This window comes from Styela clava, chromosome 13 (genome assembly GCF_964204865.1).
Source record: "Styela clava chromosome 13, kaStyClav1.hap1.2, whole genome shotgun sequence".
In the NCBI taxonomy this organism is placed as follows: domain Eukaryota; kingdom Metazoa; phylum Chordata; class Ascidiacea; order Stolidobranchia; family Styelidae; genus Styela; species Styela clava.
This window is the reverse complement of record NC_135262.1, coordinates 19466770-19485324: the sequence shown is the minus strand read 5'-3', so window position 1 is coordinate 19485324 and position 18555 is coordinate 19466770. Positions and strand designations below refer to the sequence as shown.

The 18555-nt window shown below is 35.0% G+C and overlaps 2 protein-coding genes across 2 annotated transcripts; both read right to left on the bottom strand.

Annotated features, from left to right (window-relative positions):
• Window positions 1–1218: 1218 nt before the first annotated feature.
• Window positions 1219–7128, bottom strand: LOC120332158 (uncharacterized). Its single transcript, XM_039399348.2, has 11 exons — window positions 6993–7128; window positions 5287–5441; window positions 5101–5159; window positions 4650–4747; window positions 4386–4486; window positions 4025–4154; window positions 3535–3672; window positions 2836–2960; window positions 2286–2477; window positions 1994–2144; window positions 1219–1491 (listed from the first exon to the last, which is right to left on the bottom strand). The coding sequence occupies exons 1-11, from the start codon at window positions 7122–7124 to the stop codon at window positions 1396–1398; spliced, it is 1377 nt and encodes a 458-aa protein (XP_039255282.2). The 5' UTR covers window positions 7125–7128; the 3' UTR covers window positions 1219–1395.
• Window positions 7129–7181: 53 nt separating this feature from the next.
• LOC120332157 (E3 ubiquitin-protein ligase UHRF1-like) lies at window positions 7182–11121 on the bottom strand. Its single transcript, XM_039399347.2, has one exon. It carries the CDS (start codon window positions 11027–11029, stop codon window positions 8567–8569), a length of 2463 nt encoding a protein of 820 aa, XP_039255281.2. The 5' UTR covers window positions 11030–11121; the 3' UTR covers window positions 7182–8566.
• Between the last annotated feature and the right edge of the window lie 7434 nt (window positions 11122–18555).

The following is an 18555-nucleotide window of genomic DNA, read 5'->3' as shown; positions in this document are numbered from 1 at the left end:
CATTTACATCGTAGGACTTTTGACGAAAGTCTTAACACTTTGATTGCGCCAGTTATAAAGCTAGTGGAGCGTGGTCAAACCTATGAAGCCAAGTTCGGTGAGATGGCAACGTAAGCACGTGACTGAAAAGAAGATTTGCAAATACTGACCTACAATTTATTATAGTTCGCTGCTGCTTAACGCATGAAAAGTAACATATAAAATGGTCAGTCAGGCAAAAGTAGCAACACACGACATAGTCAACCAATTGAGCAATACCGGTACTAACTAACATATATACTCCAATAACGTAATTAGACGTTAACAAGTGAAGGACAAACGACTTCGATTTGTCTAAGCATGATTTAAGTTTATAAGCAAGCTGTTTGCGACACTCGTTCTCACCTAATACCACTACATTTCATTGCCGTCTACCGTTGCATTTCACCAGTTTCCATTGAATCAAGCTGACCGAACAAAATAGATATCATGCGGGTTTGCAATAAAGTCGTATTCACTAATTATAGCATTACGATCTCCATACGTAGGCGGGAAATCGCGGTACAGTCCCGTTTAATTCAAAAACTGGAACAGAGCTAGCTATTAGTACTGTAATCTGGCCCGTGGAACGAGGAAAGTTACAATTGATGTCGGGTCGATACATATTTTAGGTCCCACTTCCTGGGTAAAGTCCATGCATCTGAAAACAAGTAACTGGCTAACTAATCCCATACTAACATCGACTAGTAACCGGACGAAGGCCTTGCCAAGCCGTCTTATTGCATTTTCTCTCCACCGGGAAAAATACTAATCCTAAAGAAAAATATACACTCCAGCTCTACATTTCACAAACTTTGGCGCAAGCAAAACTTCTTTGATAGAAAGTTAGAAAGACTGGGTGTCTTTTAGTTTCTGTGGAAGACCCCAAATCTGCCATTGCTATTCTGAAACCTTGTAATTGATTAATTTCGCCTCTGACCATAACAATATGGGGTGCCCGTGTATATATTCATATACGCCGATCTACCGTATATTAGACTCAATTCTGAAATTAGGGCACACTGTATCAAAGTATTTGCTACAAATTCATACAACCTACTGAGGAATGATGATATATTTGGGCAGAATATCTTATAGGAAAGCTTATGTTATTGTTCATTAGAAACTATCACAAACTGTGTGAATTCAGCTCTCTGAAATATGGCAAAGAAATCCACTCGAGAAACTATAACACTCAAGCACACTGAATTCTCAACTGTAATTATAGACTATTCGTTACCAACAATCAAGACGCATGAAAATATTGAATAAAACTGAATGTTCGAGGAAAACCAGAAATAAAATACATAATAATTCCAAAATAGCAAGTGAGCTAGTAAAGTGAGCTGCCATAAGTTAGGTGTGTGTAAGGCACGATCAGGAGTTATCCATTTCCTTCATGATGTGATTCACTTTGCAATTGACAAGCTGTTTCGCCACTCTCATCGAATATGAATCTATCGCGCTTATAAGCTTCATGGAAAGAGATTGATGAAGATTAGGATTCGAAAAATCAAAGAGCATTTTGTTTGTATTCAACAGTTCATTACTTCCAATATTAGGTATTCCCGTAGTATGTGTACCAAGTTAGGGTTTGGCTATAATTTATTCTAATTTTCCCTATTTTAGTTCTATTACGAGTTCGGACACTGTTCGTGTTAACCAAGTAAACATACCCCCTGCCCATAGGCTTCTGTCCCTTCACACAACTTGAAAGTAAGCGAACAAAATTAGTTACAGCCATATTGGTACACAAACCACGGGAGCGTGCAATACTGCACACCACACCAAGTTGAATTTGACAGTCACTGGAATAGTTCGAATCCAAATTGACACTACACCAAAAGAACACAAACTTTCCGATTTTCGACTATTCCAAATTGTGTAATATTGACACAGATGCTTTACACAAGAATTCATATAACCTGTATTTGATTCAACATTCAAACACCTCAAAAATGGAAACAAAACTCACCCCCTGTTTTTTATCCGAGATATCTTTCACAACTTTTTCATGATTTGATGCAACCTCCTTAAACTTATTGCGCAACGATCTGATCTCAGCTTCTTCCTTAATAACTTCTTCATGTATTTCACCAGCTTGTGATCGCAAGGTCTCTTTTTCTCTGAAAACGTTGCAAGATAAGAAATACACAACATTTTAGCCAAGTTAACAATTAGTAATGATTCCTAACAAATTCCATACCCCAAGTATTTTAATTATGCCAATAATATGCTGCAAATGCACCTTTCAAACATAAACTAACCTTGCTAGGTTCGTCATAGTGCTTGTGTATTCACTGTTTCTCTGCTTAGCTCTCACTGCCATACGAGACATTTTTTCACGCAGTGTTGCAGACTGTTGTTTCAAATGGGTAAACTCCTGAGTATCTTCCATTACTGCTAACTTGTTATTGTCAATTTCATAGGACTGGGCCTGCTTCTCTGATTCAATTTTCCTGTACAAATGAAAACGCAATTAGTGAAAAAAATGAAATGTTCAAAACAATTTCCCACCTACAGTCCATGTTTGCTAATCTGCTATAAAAAATATTTTGGTCATATTACGTCCTAATCCTAAAGATCAATTGATGTTTTGCCAATCAATGATTGAGACATTACAAACTTAATATAATAGATATATTAATACAATCACAAATAAAAGAAATCCGCTAAGTACATTAAATCAAACGGAGAACCACAGTCTCATGGGAAATTAATCTAAGAACATAACTAGTGTGGAAATTTCTAAATATCAACAGAATTACAGTTTCCAGCTAACTACGAGTTCAAAAATAGTCGTGAAAGGCCGCTCACTTTTTATTTTCCTTCAAATTTTTATTATCTTTAGCTGTCTGAACAGCATCAGCTACAGTTTGTGCCATCGTTTCCATTACAGATATTACTCTTTCAGCCTCTCGTAACCTCTCTTGTGCCTCGATCTAAATGAAGCAATTGTTATTGAGTCTACTTTTCTTATTGATTTTAGCTAAATATGGTATTTGCGGATGCGATTGCCCAGTGGCTAAAACTAATAGTAGTGTCAGATCAAATAATCCAAGAATTCGGTGTTTACCTTAGTTCATCTTAAATTCATGCCATGTCATTATCATGAACATCACCAGGTGTATCGCATGGTTTACTCGCTATTGATGACTAGCTTGGGTCTTTTTTTTTCAAATACAGTGCAATGTGCAACACTAGTAATGTGTTAGTATGAATATAGCCGACCTAAAACTGGTACTCCTGATCGTCTTATACTGGTGTTTCAAATAAATTATTTCGAGCAGCAAATCCCTGGCATTTTTAAAATAGAACATGTATACGAATATGTCAGTTTGACACTTTAATGATATATGGGATTTTTCATCGCCCCTAGGTGTCCACTCTGTTCCAAAACTATAGTAGATTTTAATCTAGCAGTAGCAGCTTGTTCCGACCAAGGCTAGACAATAACCTTAATACATATATACAAATTCTATTGATAAGAGGGGAGTCAAATGCTTTAAAACAAACCTGTTTTTCTTCTGATATTTTAACCTTCTGTGAAATAGCCTGTTTTCTCTCCATGTGACGTTTTGGGCTTGAAACAACTTTTGTGAGAAGATCTTCTTTCTCTTCTTTCAATTTATCTATGTATTTCGCTTTTTTGTCCTAAACAATGTTTGCATATACAAAATTAAACATAAAACTACAATTATACAAACAACTCATTAAAATTTTTGGAATGCATTCAGCACAGCACATTTATATTTTGACAGATAATCTTAAAATTACTATTATTATTTCATAATATTCTAAATTGATACATTGGTTCCCATAGCAACTCAGACAAAGAATTATCATCACTCAAATTAATAAGAATTATTTCTTGAAATTAGGACATCTGCAATGCCTAAAGAACCACCATGTCAAAGATTTTTATTGCTTGAAAACATTTTTGCGAATTATCTAACTAACATCGCTTACTAGAGACAGATAATTATATCATATCATAAAATCTTACGTAAAAAGTCGCTACTTCTGAATATTGTTTTTTCAGTGAATCTTTCACTAATTCTTTTTCTGCTTTGCGTTTGTGGCATTCTTCAACTTCTAATTCAAGTTTTGCATTTTTTTCTCCTAACTCTTGTCTCCTGTGATCAATTCAAATAACACAATTCAATTAAAAAAGTACAAACACAGGTTAAATTTTATGTAAGTTTGCATTTGTAAATTGATCATCATTATTCTGTACAGTTATCAGAGATTGTGATGCATTTTCATATATGATTAAATAACCAACCCTGGCCATTTACAAGGCCATATTTGCATTAATATATCACATGTTTATCCATAGTTATGTTAGAGAGATGTGAAAATGCTACTTTGGCCTATGTTCTTCATTATACGATTTCAATTCCGAAATTTTATCTTCATTACAGGACGTTTCTTCTGTAAGTACCCTGTATTCATCTTCAGCTGCAGCCTTGATGAAAACAAACAAGAAAATTCATTAAAACCTGTGTTGTGTTGAAATTCCCTTCACTTATTTCTAAGTTACTATACTATGATTAAGAATTAAAGATTGACCTCGTAGCTTGAATAAACTTGCTATTCCAGGAAAAAGAGTTTATTATTAAGTATCTTACACTGGCCGAATATATCTCCTCCCATACTTCATTATTACCATCCCAAGACTTGAAATAATTAATGCAAGCAGAAACAAATTTCTCCACTTTCTTCCATCCTGTTTAAAACAAAAGTAAAACCTTAGCCTTAAGGCAACATATATCAATAGTATATGATGTTTATACTATATATGATGAGGATTTATATTGAATCCACCACCTTCAATCCCTAACGTAACATGAGTTTCCGCTAAATTTTCATACTGGGTTAAAAGGCTATTATAAATTTCTGAATAAATACATTTTTGTTTAATTTTCAATTCAGTTTTATTATATGTAAGCAAAACTTAATTTTGTTATTAAATCTTGCTACTCAACCATTAGTTGCCATAATTCGATTTTCAACTTAAAATAGTGTTGTATCATAAATCGAACTGATAGATACTATTCATTAAAAATTGTTATTACTTACGTGGTGTAGTTAAATCCGTTAGAGCTAACTGGTTACCAAAAAGAGGAACAGTCTTCTTTCTGAAACATTTTTTTGAAACATAATTATATTTTTGATCAATTACCGAAAAGAAAAATGATATGTCTTAATTTATATTCAGTCTATTCTTAATGCTAAATCAAGTACAACAACTTATATGTAACTTACATAATGATGAAAATATGTATAAGTTTGAAAGTGTTTGTATATGTGTCAGGATGCTTCAACACCATCGAACTACTCAATCTTGGTTGGCATAGGGTGCTGATTTCAATTCCCATTTTGTTTAGCATGCTTAGGCAGAGCTGCATCATGACAGCAGGCTAAAAATAAAATTATTATTAGCTAGAACAGTGGTTCCCAAACTGGGGTCCGCGGACCTTTTGGGGTCTGTGACACACCTTCGGAGGGTCCGCGAAACAAATCTGTAATACGGCTAATAGCGTGACATCAAAATTGAGTGCTTTAATTTGCAAATACACAATTGCCGCCTTTTGCTGCCTCGCAATCACCACTGGAGACACTGATTCTTCACTTTCTGTTTCGATCACGCAGCCCCATTGTGATGTCACATAGCTGTAGGCTTGGAATATCACAGAAAGAGGTCGACTGCTACCATTACAAGTTTACTAATTGCAGAACTGTAGCTCACGCTGGTCTTCTGCATGTTTACTAAATACCGAAACAGACTGGATGTCACACACATGTCATTGGAGTTGGGCTTTTTGTTCGTTTCACTATACAGCGCATTGATTTTTTGTCCTAATCTCTTAAGGCCGGGAATCAGTGAAAAAAATTGCAAGGGGTCCGTCATGGAATTTTTTTTAAAAAGTTTGGGAACCACTGAGCTGGAATGAAATAAAAAAAAATTTAATATTTTAAAAGTTTAATATATATATATATATATTATTAAAACAGCTTTTTCAAGTTTCGCCCTTTCGTGTTCAAGCCCTATAATTGGAATAATTTTTAATCGTGTTACTTGTTGATAGGAATCTATGTCTATAAAATAATATTGTGAATTGTGATGAAACATTATATAAATGAAAATGTAGATCAGTGGTTCTCAAACTTTTTGAAAAATTATGCATAACAGTCCTCTTGCAATTTTTCTGATGACTCGCGGTCCACCAAAGAAATGAAAGCAAATAGCAACGCGGTATATCAAGCATTCATCTATTGAATGACATTAAAACTGAAGTTCAATGAGCCTGTTTGGCTTCCACTAGTTCCTCTACCTTGGGTTCTGTTTTGGATAACTCAACTTTCAAATCATGTCTCACATTCCAACAATCTGTTCCGACATTTTGTTTTAATAGCGAGTAACGTAGAAAAAGATGCCTCACATTCGCAAGTTGTTGTAAATGGAATGAACGTTTTTAGGGCCATCTTAGCGACATCGGGATAAGACGGTGCCACTGTGGTTTTTTTTTCTTTCATCACTTATCACAGCAAATTCAAATTTCACATATGAATCGTTTATCTAAGTTTATTTTTTATGATGGGGGGGGGGGGGCATTTTTAGATTACCCCAAAAAAAAATTTAAAATCTGATGCACATGCCCTCCATAAACAATACGCTCTGATTTGTAATACTTGCCACGTTCACTAAAGTTTGTTATGTTATAAAACTCTTCGGTAGAGCATGTCGTCCTTTGGAGAAACACTGTAAAAGCAGTGCTTCTGTGCCAAGGTTGAAGCTGTCTTGCGGTCCCCCTAAAATCGCTTCGCGGACCCCAGTTTAAGAACCAATGATGTAGTAGATGAACAACATCACAATTATCACTAGGTTTCTAATTCATCAGCTAACAATTGCAAACCTAAAGTGTTAGTTAGTATAGTTAGAATGAGTGCTATCATTTAGAAAAGTTCACCGTGGGGTTCTTTAAATGTTCAGGCAGAATGTCCATTGCAATTTCACCCAACACACCCTCTCTCAGGCAATTGATAATTTCCTCCAATTCCAAAACAGGAATAACAAAATTTGTCATATCCGGCATCACCATCGCTTTGTATCGAAATATTAATATTTTAAAACTGAATGGTGCATAAGCTATTCTATATCTATTTACAAAAAGAAGGAATGAATATCATATTGTATAAAATAGGAAGAGCCCAACAGGTACATAACAGTATAACCAGCTGAAACAACAAACTTCACAATCTAACTTAACTTTTAGTCCAAAATTGGAATAAGATGAATGAACTAAATATTCTGCATGCCCTTGATTGAGTGAAAATATAACAATACATTCAACATAAACTTGAACAAGCAGAAACAACAGTTTAATCTTCTGACATATAAAAAAACGAAAAGTAATTCAAGAAAAGTAGGTGTGTATTATTAAGTATCAACCAATTCGGTACATTTGACCTATGTACAATAATGTATTTAATAGTAAGATTGCATCCAGAATAAAAAGCAACCATTCAGAAATTCTTCAACAAAGCATCATAATATGGGTAGTGCATTGATCCATTTAATAACATGTATTTAATATGCAATAATATCAATGCAAAATTTTTCAAACAAAGAAGCTTTTAAAAATGTTATATTGTTACCCTTTTTTACCAGTAGTGCTCAAAAACAGTGATTAAAGTGTATCGATAATTTAATTAAATAATTTAGTTGGCGTACGATACACACTAGAGATAAATCATTGTTATGTTTTCATTCTAAGATAATATTGCTAAAACATTGTTACAGAGTTGTGATGGGGTTTTTACAGATATTGCTAAAACTCACACATAGAAACTTTTAGGAACTATTTTCAACACCATACTATCTTAATTTTAAAATACAATATTCCATATATTATCTTCCCAAAATCATGGAAAAGTTGGTCTGTAGACTTGTTCAGACAATTTCGAACAAGATAAAAGATGTAAACGTCTCCAGAACTAAACAAATACGACTCGGAGACAGTTGGAACAAAATGAAGTTTGATCGATATAGTTTTGAGAAGATAGTATTCAAAGTTGGCTCCGATTTATTTAATTAGTATAAAAGAAAACATCAAATCAACAAAACATATGTACACAACAAGCAAAACAAAGAAAATGCTAACCGCTGCCACCGGCTCACACTTACCAAATTTTTAATATGCAACTACCTCCCTGAGTCCCTACCATGAAAAGTTCAAAATAAACACAATTTCAAAAATGAGGTGTTATAAATATAAAATCCTGATACACCAACTTGGATAAGGTAGAGTAGTTACAAGTTACAACACATCTGTCCAGGACGAAATATTAGGGATGAAATTCTCAATTTCTTAAACAAATTTTAAATTGTACTAACAGGTTTATATCGGTAGCATTCTGTTCAACATGCAAATCACATCTTACACTACCCCACTACTAACAAAAATTTTGAATCGAAACAGCAGCTAGAAAAGAAAATCTCGCTCATTGTATTACAGTACCTTAACTGACATTTGTCGATGTCTTACCGACCATTATCATAGCCTGGTAATAATTTCAGCAGAGCATTTTGTAAATTTTCATTAACGACAAATTTGTAATTTTTTCCAAGTTCAAAACGGCAAGTTGGACAGGAATAAACTTCAGCATTGAAAGATCGTTTTAGACAAGATTTGCAAATATTATGCTTACACTCTGAAGTAATAGGTTTATAGACAACATCTTGACAACAAATACATGTAAAAACCTCTTCAAGTTTTTGAAAAAAATTAATTTGTCCTTCTTCAGCACATTCTTTCACTTCATCCCAAAGCTTGGAATTAGCTTCATCTAATTTGATGAATTCTTTCACATCTGCAGCGATTTTATATGCTATAATTTTAGATTTTTTGTTTGGAGATCCTCCAGCACCAACTTCTGATTCTCTCTTTCTCTTTTTACTTTTCTTATCATCTTCTTTAGTGGCCTGGGACTCAAGATAACCATCAGGATACTGTAAGACCAATCCCAAATTTTTTGCTTTCTTTTTACCTTCTTTAGTCCAAGGAGCAGGTTCAGAATCATCACGTCGAAACAAATAACGCCATACAATAAAACCAGACTTTCCCTTTTCTGGCCAATATTTTACGACCTTATAAATTCCATCATATCTATTTCCATCCTCGGGAGCATATTCACTATGCTTTGCACCTTTGTAGTTACGTACAACTCTTATTGGTGATCCTTTCTTCCAATCTTTTGCAACATTACCTTTGATGCTATCAAGCTTTGCATCACAAGATCTAGCAATTGATAAATTGCTTTTGGTAAGAACTTGGTCACATGATTGTTCAGCGGTTCTTTTGTTTCCTGAAAGGTCACGACCCCCACTTCCTGTATATGTGAATTCCTCTCCATTGTCTTCGTCATCTTCATATCCACCAGCGAGAACAATGGAATAGCAAGCATCAGTTCCTTTACCATGGATGCCAGAAACGTGGGGTCGGTGAACACCAGCCTCACTAACCTGGACACGAAATTTCCAAAGACTCCCAACAGGGATTCCAGGTATTGGGCCGAAGTGGTTTGAGGGTACTATAGTACAGACTTTACTTCTCCCAACACACGCCATTCCTTTCCCCCAATCACGTTGTGTAGTTGAAGTTGCCGATTTCATTTTCGATTTTTTCTTACTTTCTTTCAACCTTTCTCCAGCCATAACAACCTCAGACTTATCATTTCGACAAAGAGGGCAGTACCAGTCATCAACATCAGGAAGGTTTTCAAGAGGTGGATTGAGACAGAATGTGTGGAAAGGTAAATTACATTCGTCACATAATAATGTTTTGTCGAAGTCTTTCTTTTCGCCACACACATGACAACCACATTCCTTACATTTACAATTTGGTTTGTCATTGCAATGAGAGCATTCTGGATCAGTCATGGTATGTCGTTTTACAGGCACTTCCTGCTCATCTTCCACTCTGTTTTCCAATGAGCCTGGTTTTTCAATTTGAAATATTTCTTCCACAAAAACAATTTTACATGGTTGCAATGTTTTGTCAGAAGTTAATAAAATTTGGACCTTCAAATTTTTGTATTTTCTGCGTTCCTTTTTTTCAATAACTATGCAATCGTACCAAAATCCTCTTTCTTTTGGGTTGTCAATGTTGTAATTAGCCATTACAACATCACCAATGTCAAATTCACTCCATTCTAGAAGCTTGCGAGCTCGTGGACGTATCATTCCATTTGATACAATTTCTATTTCATCATACTGTTCAAACTTTACATGGTACAGAAGATCAGCTTCATTAGTGTTGCCATTGATAACAGTTTCTGTATTCGAGCTAGATGGTTTACAATCATCGAATGCGGGAGCAACATTTTCCTTATTTTCATAACTCGCAACATTATCGTTACTCTTTACAGAAACAAAGTTTTCCATCGAAGTCTGCTTCTGAACTATAACAGGCTTGCAGAAATCATCTGAATTTATGCATTTGTTTTCTAAAATTTCAGGTTGTTCGGATTTTGATTTCATTTCAACTTTCATTACAACTGCTTCAAACCATGCTCCCATATTTTTATCTTGCGCATCAACTCGCTCAAAAATTTTGTATTGGCCAATAGAAGGTAACATTTTATCACCGATTACTTTTTTCCCCTCAATATCCACACCGCTGTCTGAATCACAATTTTTTACATTTTCTTCAATTTTTTCATTGTCTTTTTCTGTTGCATTTCTGTCTTCTAATTCAGCTTTAATCAAGACTGGAGGAGTGACTCTTTCCAATAATTGAATGATGTTATTCAAACAAATACTATAATCAAACAGTGTGTGGCCATCTACTAGTTGTTTACCATTAAAAAATAAACGTTGCTTATCCTCATCCACCTCAAACTTTTCCTTGATTTTTCCGCGAATATCTTCAATTTTTGTAAGTTTGGAAAGTCCGTCAATTTTGATAGATTTTTTTCCATCGAAGGTTCTTACTTGAATCCACATTTTGGCAAGCTGGTCTACAGAAAAGTTATTTACTCAAATGCAAAGTGGTCAATAACTGAAAGGAAATATTTAGCTGTTAAGTAATAAATATAATGTATTTAAATATTATTAGACATGAGGTGGCCTGATAGCAGTATGGATCAATTTGGTATTACAGTATTATGTCAGTATGTTGTCGTTGTTACAAAAAAAATCACTTCTCTCTTTAATTACTGGACCAATTCAGCAATTGCTCTGAAATTTTCATACTGTCAGTTGTTAGAGATTAGAACAGTACGGCACACTATACAAATCGGGTGACATTGTCCCGTTTCAGAGAAACCCATTTTACAGATGATCAGACACCCCTCTTTCGGGAGACAGCTGGACATTGTTGTCCCTCAATATTGGTAATAATACAGTTTAATGAAGTTGAGCAAAATACTACAAAAAAGCGCAATCTAGTAACGTCATCATTGAATTCCTTGGAAAAAAATAATCCAATTTACCGAAGGAAAAAAACTTTTAGCGTAGCATTCGAAAAGTTATTAGCAAAAAACGGCAATTTTGGTCATGTGACAGTCGCAATTAATTTAGATTATTATTGAGACAAGCATGGCGTGATATGAAGCATCTGTCGTGGTCCCAGACGCCCCTCGTTTGTGAGACACATGGAGTGCTTGTTTCATTGAGCCAAATGGAGGGAAATTCTTGGAATTTGGATAGTGTGCTGTACTGTGGAAGGGCACAGTTCTCAGATTCCAAGATGTCCCGACATCTAGTTCAATAAAACGAACTCTGATTGTCTCTAAAACAAGCTCTTATAGCAGCTGTACTGTATAGCATAATGCGTCAGATCGCATAGTCATTGTCTGGATAATAATTTAAGTCAATCGCGACATCCATCGCATGACTAAAATTGCAGTTTTTTATTAAAAGATTCTCGAATGCTACTGTAAAATTTTGTCCCACCGTTTGCAGTATTGACTGTAAATCGGGTTATTTTTTTTCGAGGAATCCAATGGCAGAATGGCAATAATTTTAGATTGTGCAGGTCATTTGTTGCAATACTGCAATATGAAGGCCCAGACTGTCTCGGTAATGGCTGAAAGGAGGGTCGGTTTCTGGGTTTGCACTCACTGCAGCACTGCTATCGCCATTGGTAGACTATAGACTGATGGATGTCTATTAACGAGGGGGCTATTCTTGAAATCACAGAACTGTGCCACACTGGGATTGTAATTTTTACTGAAAGGCTAGGCTATTTTCTTTATTACGAAAAGTTTGTGTCCAATACTCCAAATACAAAAATAAAATATTTGAACATCGCTCTTCCTATTTGCAATCAGGCAACTTTCAAAGACTCACGAAATCAAATCTCAAGTAGATTTGCATCCTATGCAAAAATTGATCAAGTCAACAATCCACAGATCCAGCTTGCGGTACGGTATTTCAGTACCTGGATCAGAACCTGCGAACCCACGACTGCACGAAGGGTAATCAGAGTTGCGGTGGCGAGCGTATTCCTAACGCTTAGCACGATGCGCCACGGATCAGCGGATAGGCCTGTACGAAATTATCTTTTTAATTTTGTCATTTACATGCTTTACACACATGTCTCTGGCCCTTATTCTATATTCTTTATTTTTTCCTGGTCCAGCGGAGTCGGAATGAACTTAAGTTATACGGTAACTTAGCCTACTTACCGTATGATACCTGTATATTTTCTCACCAGGGAATTAAGCAGAGCTTTTATTTGGCGGGAAAGTCAATGGAGTGTGACAAAATGTTTCGATTGACCTTTAACCGTAAATATACCGTTAAAGGACCACTGTGAAGCTAGTAGCAAACCTTCTTCTAATTTTGCGCAGCGGTGCGTTAAATCTCGTTTTTGTGCTCATTGAAGCGCGATATTGCAGTTTTGTGCTTATTGAAGGGCGTTGGTGTAAATCATGGGCGAGTCCTAAATTCCACACTGAGAATAACACTTAGTTTACAGATACAGAAGAAATACATTGCGATAAGCAGTAAATTCAAATATATTTACGGCAACTTGCGAATGAGTGGAGATCATCCCGGCGGTTCGATCGACTTTGGCGTTTCATTTGTTAAATTACATTGGCGAAAAGTTTATATACTCGCCTGATAAAATGGGAACAGGAAAGATCCGTTGACAAAATGTTGGATTACGTATTCATATGTGCTATAAAAAAAATAAAACAAAAATAATGAAACTAGTCTTCCATGTCATCTGCATATGTTTAAGTATTTACTACTAATTAAAAGTTATGATTCTTTTACATGACATTTTGGGGTAATAGTTCTCATGACCGCAAACCTTTATACGGGGGTGTTAGATGGCACTCCAAGGAGAGAAATTATTAATTTCAACCGATCCAATGTTGAGGTCTAAATCATATGACCATCTAGACCAGTGGTTCTTAACCTTTTTTGCATATTTTACCCCTTCATCAAACAGGATTACAAAATTTACCCCTAAAACATCATTAATTAAAAGTTATCAAGTAAAGTATAAAGGGCCCTAACTGTAGACGCGAAGCCTTTTTTTACTCTCTTTTTTAATCCATATTCGCTTCTGTATTGAAAAAAGGACCGGTTTTTACTTAATCATGCTAAGTGCTGTTTTAGTTGGACAGGTTTCATGATACTATTTGAAAAGATTTCCATGCACAGAAGATACGTATACGTAAACTCAAAATCTAAATATTCGTCCTGATCAGGGGCGCAGCCAAGATTCTAAAGAAAGGGGGGAGGGGATCGAAATCTAAAAATCTCATTCACTGTTGAAACAGTGGTCGCGATTACGCGCTCGTTAAAAGAACCGTCTTTCCTCCAATCCCTGAGAATTTCTGTGCTATTTTTAGTAGCATTTTGTTTCAACAACTTTTAGTGTGCTATTTTGGGGACAACATTTAATGGAATGGTTAAAATAACAAAGAACACCACTTAATTGAAGGTGTTGGTTTTCGGTTTCGTTTGAAATATAAGACTACTGTTAATAATACGATAACACTGATTTATCGCAACATAACGAGCCGTGGTTTATGTATGTTCATAATCATTTTTTACAATAACCAAATTTACCCCCAAGAACGAAGAAATTTACCCCCAGGGGTAAATTTACCCCATGTTAAGAAGTGCTGATCTAGACTTAATTTACTAAACACTAAGATACCGTTGGAAAATCGTCTATGAAAATTTACGCGGTTCCCCATTTGCATGTGCTTATTTTCCTCAAGTGTTAATCCAACAATGAGATGGACAAATGAATGACTTAGAATGCTTCAAAGCCTAGTAAATTATTAAAAAATTTGATTGTCGTACACGAGTTATTACTTCGTATGAAATTGTGTATTGTATGACGTAACAATGGTTGAATTTCATTATTATATCTTGGTTATTTCAGAATTTTCACATGCATTTTGTGGTATATAGGCAGTAATCAGAGCGTAAAGGAGTTATTGTTATTTCAATATGTCTCGATTACGTGAATTCAAAAGTTGGTTTATTTTACGTCGTATGACGTATAATATCCAAGCAGCATGCCCTTCCGCTCAATAGTAGTCAAGTTTCAATATTTAATAGAAAAAAGGGCTAACTGAAGTATTTCTCGCAACTTGGACAAAGCTTTTCGAATTTTAGAATTTAGAGTATTCTCACAGCGAAAATGGATTCATTTGTTAAAATCACATATGTCAAAAAATGGTAAAGATTACCATTTACAAATCCAAGCAGCCAAAAAGAGGGTAAAATTACCATTTTCAAATCCTAATACAAAGCCATTCCGCCCAAGAGGCACGAGATTCAACTATTCAATAATTAAGAGGGTTACCTTAAGTTTTTCATACAACTCGAAACAATCCCTGCAAAATTTTAGAAATTCGAGTATTGTCACAGACAAAATGCCCTTATGTCAAAATACTTAAAGCGAAAAAATCTGATTTAGCCAAATTTGAAAGCCTAGCAGCACACTCTTCCGCCCAAGAGGCATCCGATTTGATTATTTATTATTAAAGATGTTTATCTGAAGTTTTTCACACAGTTCGAACCTAAGCCTTGTTTTTATTAGAATCTAGGGTATTATCGAAGCGAAAATGGCCTTATTTGGAAAAATTACTTATAGCGAAAAAAGCTGATTCAATCAAATTTCAAAGCCTAGCAGCACACCCTTCCGCCCAAGAGGCATCCGATTTGATTATTTATTATTAAAGGTGTTTATCTGAAGTTTTTCACACAGTTCGAACCTAAGCCTTGTTTTTATTAGAATCTAGGGTATTATCGAAGCGAAAATGGCCTTATTTGGAAAAATTACTTATAGCGAAAAAAGCTGATTTAGCCAAATTTCAAAGCCTAGCAGCACACCCTTCCGCCCAAGAGGCATCCGATTTGATTATTTATTATTAAAGATGTTGATCTGAAGTTTTTTCACCCAACTCGAAGCTAAGCCTTATTTTTATTAGAATCTAGGGTATTATCGAAGCGAAAATGGCCCATTTTTGAAAAATTACTTATAGCGGAAAAAGCTGATTCAATCAAATTTCAAAGCCTAGCAGCACACCCTTCCGCCCAAGAGGCATCCGATTTGATTATTTATTATTAAAGAGGTTTATCTGAAGTTTTTCACACAACTCGAACCTAAGCCTTGTTTTTATTAGAATCTAGGGTATTATCGAAGCGAAAATTGCCCATTTTTGAAAAATTACGTATAGCGAAAAAAGCTGATTCAATCAAATTTCAAAGCCTAGCAGCACACTCTTCCGCCCAAGAGGCATCCGATTTGATTTTTTATTATTAAAGATGTTTATCTGAAGTTTTTCACACAGTTCGAACCTAAGCCTTGTTTTTATTAGAATCTAGGGTATTATCGAAGCGAAAATGGCCTTATTTGGAAAAATTACTTATAGCCAAAAAAGCTGATTTAGCCAAATTTCAAAGCCTAGCAGCACACCCTTCCGCCCAAGAGGCATCCGATTTGATTATTTATTATTAAAGATGTTCATCTGAAGTTTTTCACACAACTCGAACCTAAGCCTTGTTTTTATTAGAATCTAGGGTATTATCGAAGCGAAAATGGCCCATTTTTGAAAAATTACGTACAGCGAAAAAGGCTGATTCAGCCAAATTTCAAAGCCTAGCAGCACACCCTTCCGCCTAAGAGGCATCCGATTTGATTATTTATTATTAAAGATGTTGATCTGAAGTTTTTCACACGGTTCGAACCTAAGCCTTGTTTTTATTAGAATCTAGGGTATTATCGAAGCGAAAATGGCCTTATTTGGAAAAATTACTTATAGCGAAAAAAGTTGATTTAACCAAATTTCAAAGCCTAGCAGCACACCCTTCCGCCCAAGAGGCATCCGATTTGATTGTTTATTATTAAAGAGGTTTATCTGAAGTTTTTCACACAACTCGAACCTAAGCCTTGTTTTTATTAGAATCTAGGGTATTATCGAAGCGAAAATGGCCCATTTTTGAAAAATTACGTATAGCGAAAAAAGCTGATTCAATCAAATTTCAAAGCCTAGCAGCACACCCTTCCGCCCAAGAGGCATCCGATTTGATTATTTATTATTAAAGATGTTTATCTGAAGTTTTTCACACAACTCAAACCTAAGCCTTGTTTTTATTAGAATCTAGGGTATTATCGAAGCGAAAATGGCCCATTTCAGAAAAATTACGTATAGCGAAAAAAGCTGATTTAGCCAAATTTCAAAGCCGAGCAGCACACCCTTCCGCCCAAGAGGCATCCGATTTGATTATTTATTATTAAAGATGTTTATCTGAAGTTTTTCACACAGTTCGAACCTAAGCCTTGTTTTTATTAGAATCTAGGGTATTATCGAAGCGAAAATGGCCTTATTTGGAAAAATTACTTATAGCCAAAAAAGCTGATTTAGCCAAATTTCAAAGCCTAGCAGCACACCCTTCCGCCCAAGAGGCATCCGATTTGATTATTTATTATTAAAGATGTTTATCTGAAGTTTTTCACACATCTTGAACCTAAGCCTTATTGTTTTTACAATCTAGGGTATTCTCGAAGCGAAAATGGCTTTTTTTGGAAAAATTACGTATAGCGAATCTCTCCCCCCCGATGTAATCAATTGCTGTGAATACCTTATTCGAAGTTTAATAGTTTAAATTGTATTATAGAAATTAAATATGTATGATTCTGAACACATCAAAGCATTTGTTAAATATGCGATATTACGACACTGCAATATAAAACACAAGAAGTAACATTGTCTTGAAAAGTATCCTTCAGACTTCATGTTGCAAAATTCAACTGTTACCCCAGTTTGGGAGGTTTAGGGGGTGCTGTCACTTACCCAAGGTGAGCCCCCGGGCTAGTGGAGGGATGGAGATGCCTTAAAACTTCATTCTTTACTGAAACCTCTAGTAACAGTAAAGCCACGACCCATTCCTGACGTTGACTCGATTTCTAAAAATAATAATCTTGTGATAATTCAAGTACAATTTATTATTTATATATTTCTATTAATTAATGGGCTATCAAAATTCACACCTCATTCATTGAGATTTTGGTGAAAAACTGACTGTGTCTAATACGGTTCACATTTACCTCTAATTTGCAATGCAAGGATTACAACGATAATATGTAAGACATAAGAATAAAACATATAATACAAATTAAGTTTTCAAGTCCCAAATTATTTCCAAAATTAATAAACTTAGTTAAACATACAACTTACATCAGTGAAACAGGACTTCAAGCATAATGTGATGACAAGTAATGCTTCTGCATATTGGCGAAATAACAAGCTTCATGAAAAATATCCTTCCTTAAAAAAACATAGCATTTTTATTTTGTACTAACATAAATCTATCATAATAGTGAGGGTTGGTGCCTTCAAACTTCACTCATTATGTAGTCTCAACATTTTAAATACGATTATGAGAGTGGTGAATTCTAAGTTTTAAAATCTTTGACAAGTAATCACAGAGGTGTAATCTATTGAAACTTTTCAGCCTATCTACCTCAAAGAATAAATGTACCACCAATTCTATGATGGGAAGAAGCAAACATTTCGAAAGTATAGATTTGGATAGTTATTCTCAAGCTATAGCAGTGAGTTGTTCGGGGAAGAGTACATTTTGGCTGTTGAATAGAAATTCACTGAAGTTTATGAAATTATTTAAATGGATCATAAGTTGAATACGCAAAATCTCAACATTGTTATTGAATTTTGGGGTAAAAGCATACGATCTGGGGCACAGCCAGGATTTTTCAACGGGGGTTACAGTTAAATTAAATAAAAAATATTTAATTAGGAATAGTTATTAACCCTCTACTAGACACACTAATTGTTACGTTCAAGACTTTTCTACAAATTTTTGCTCAATTTTCGTTGAAGTGAAAATCTCCGTTAGTTTGGCGTTTAAAATCGGCGAATCAGTTGGAATATTTTGAGAATGAAAGGTAGTGCAATGTAAGCCCTAGGGTTAATCTCCAGGGTCTGGAAGAGTTAATAAACTAAAAAGTATACATTGTTCACAGCGAAATTCCA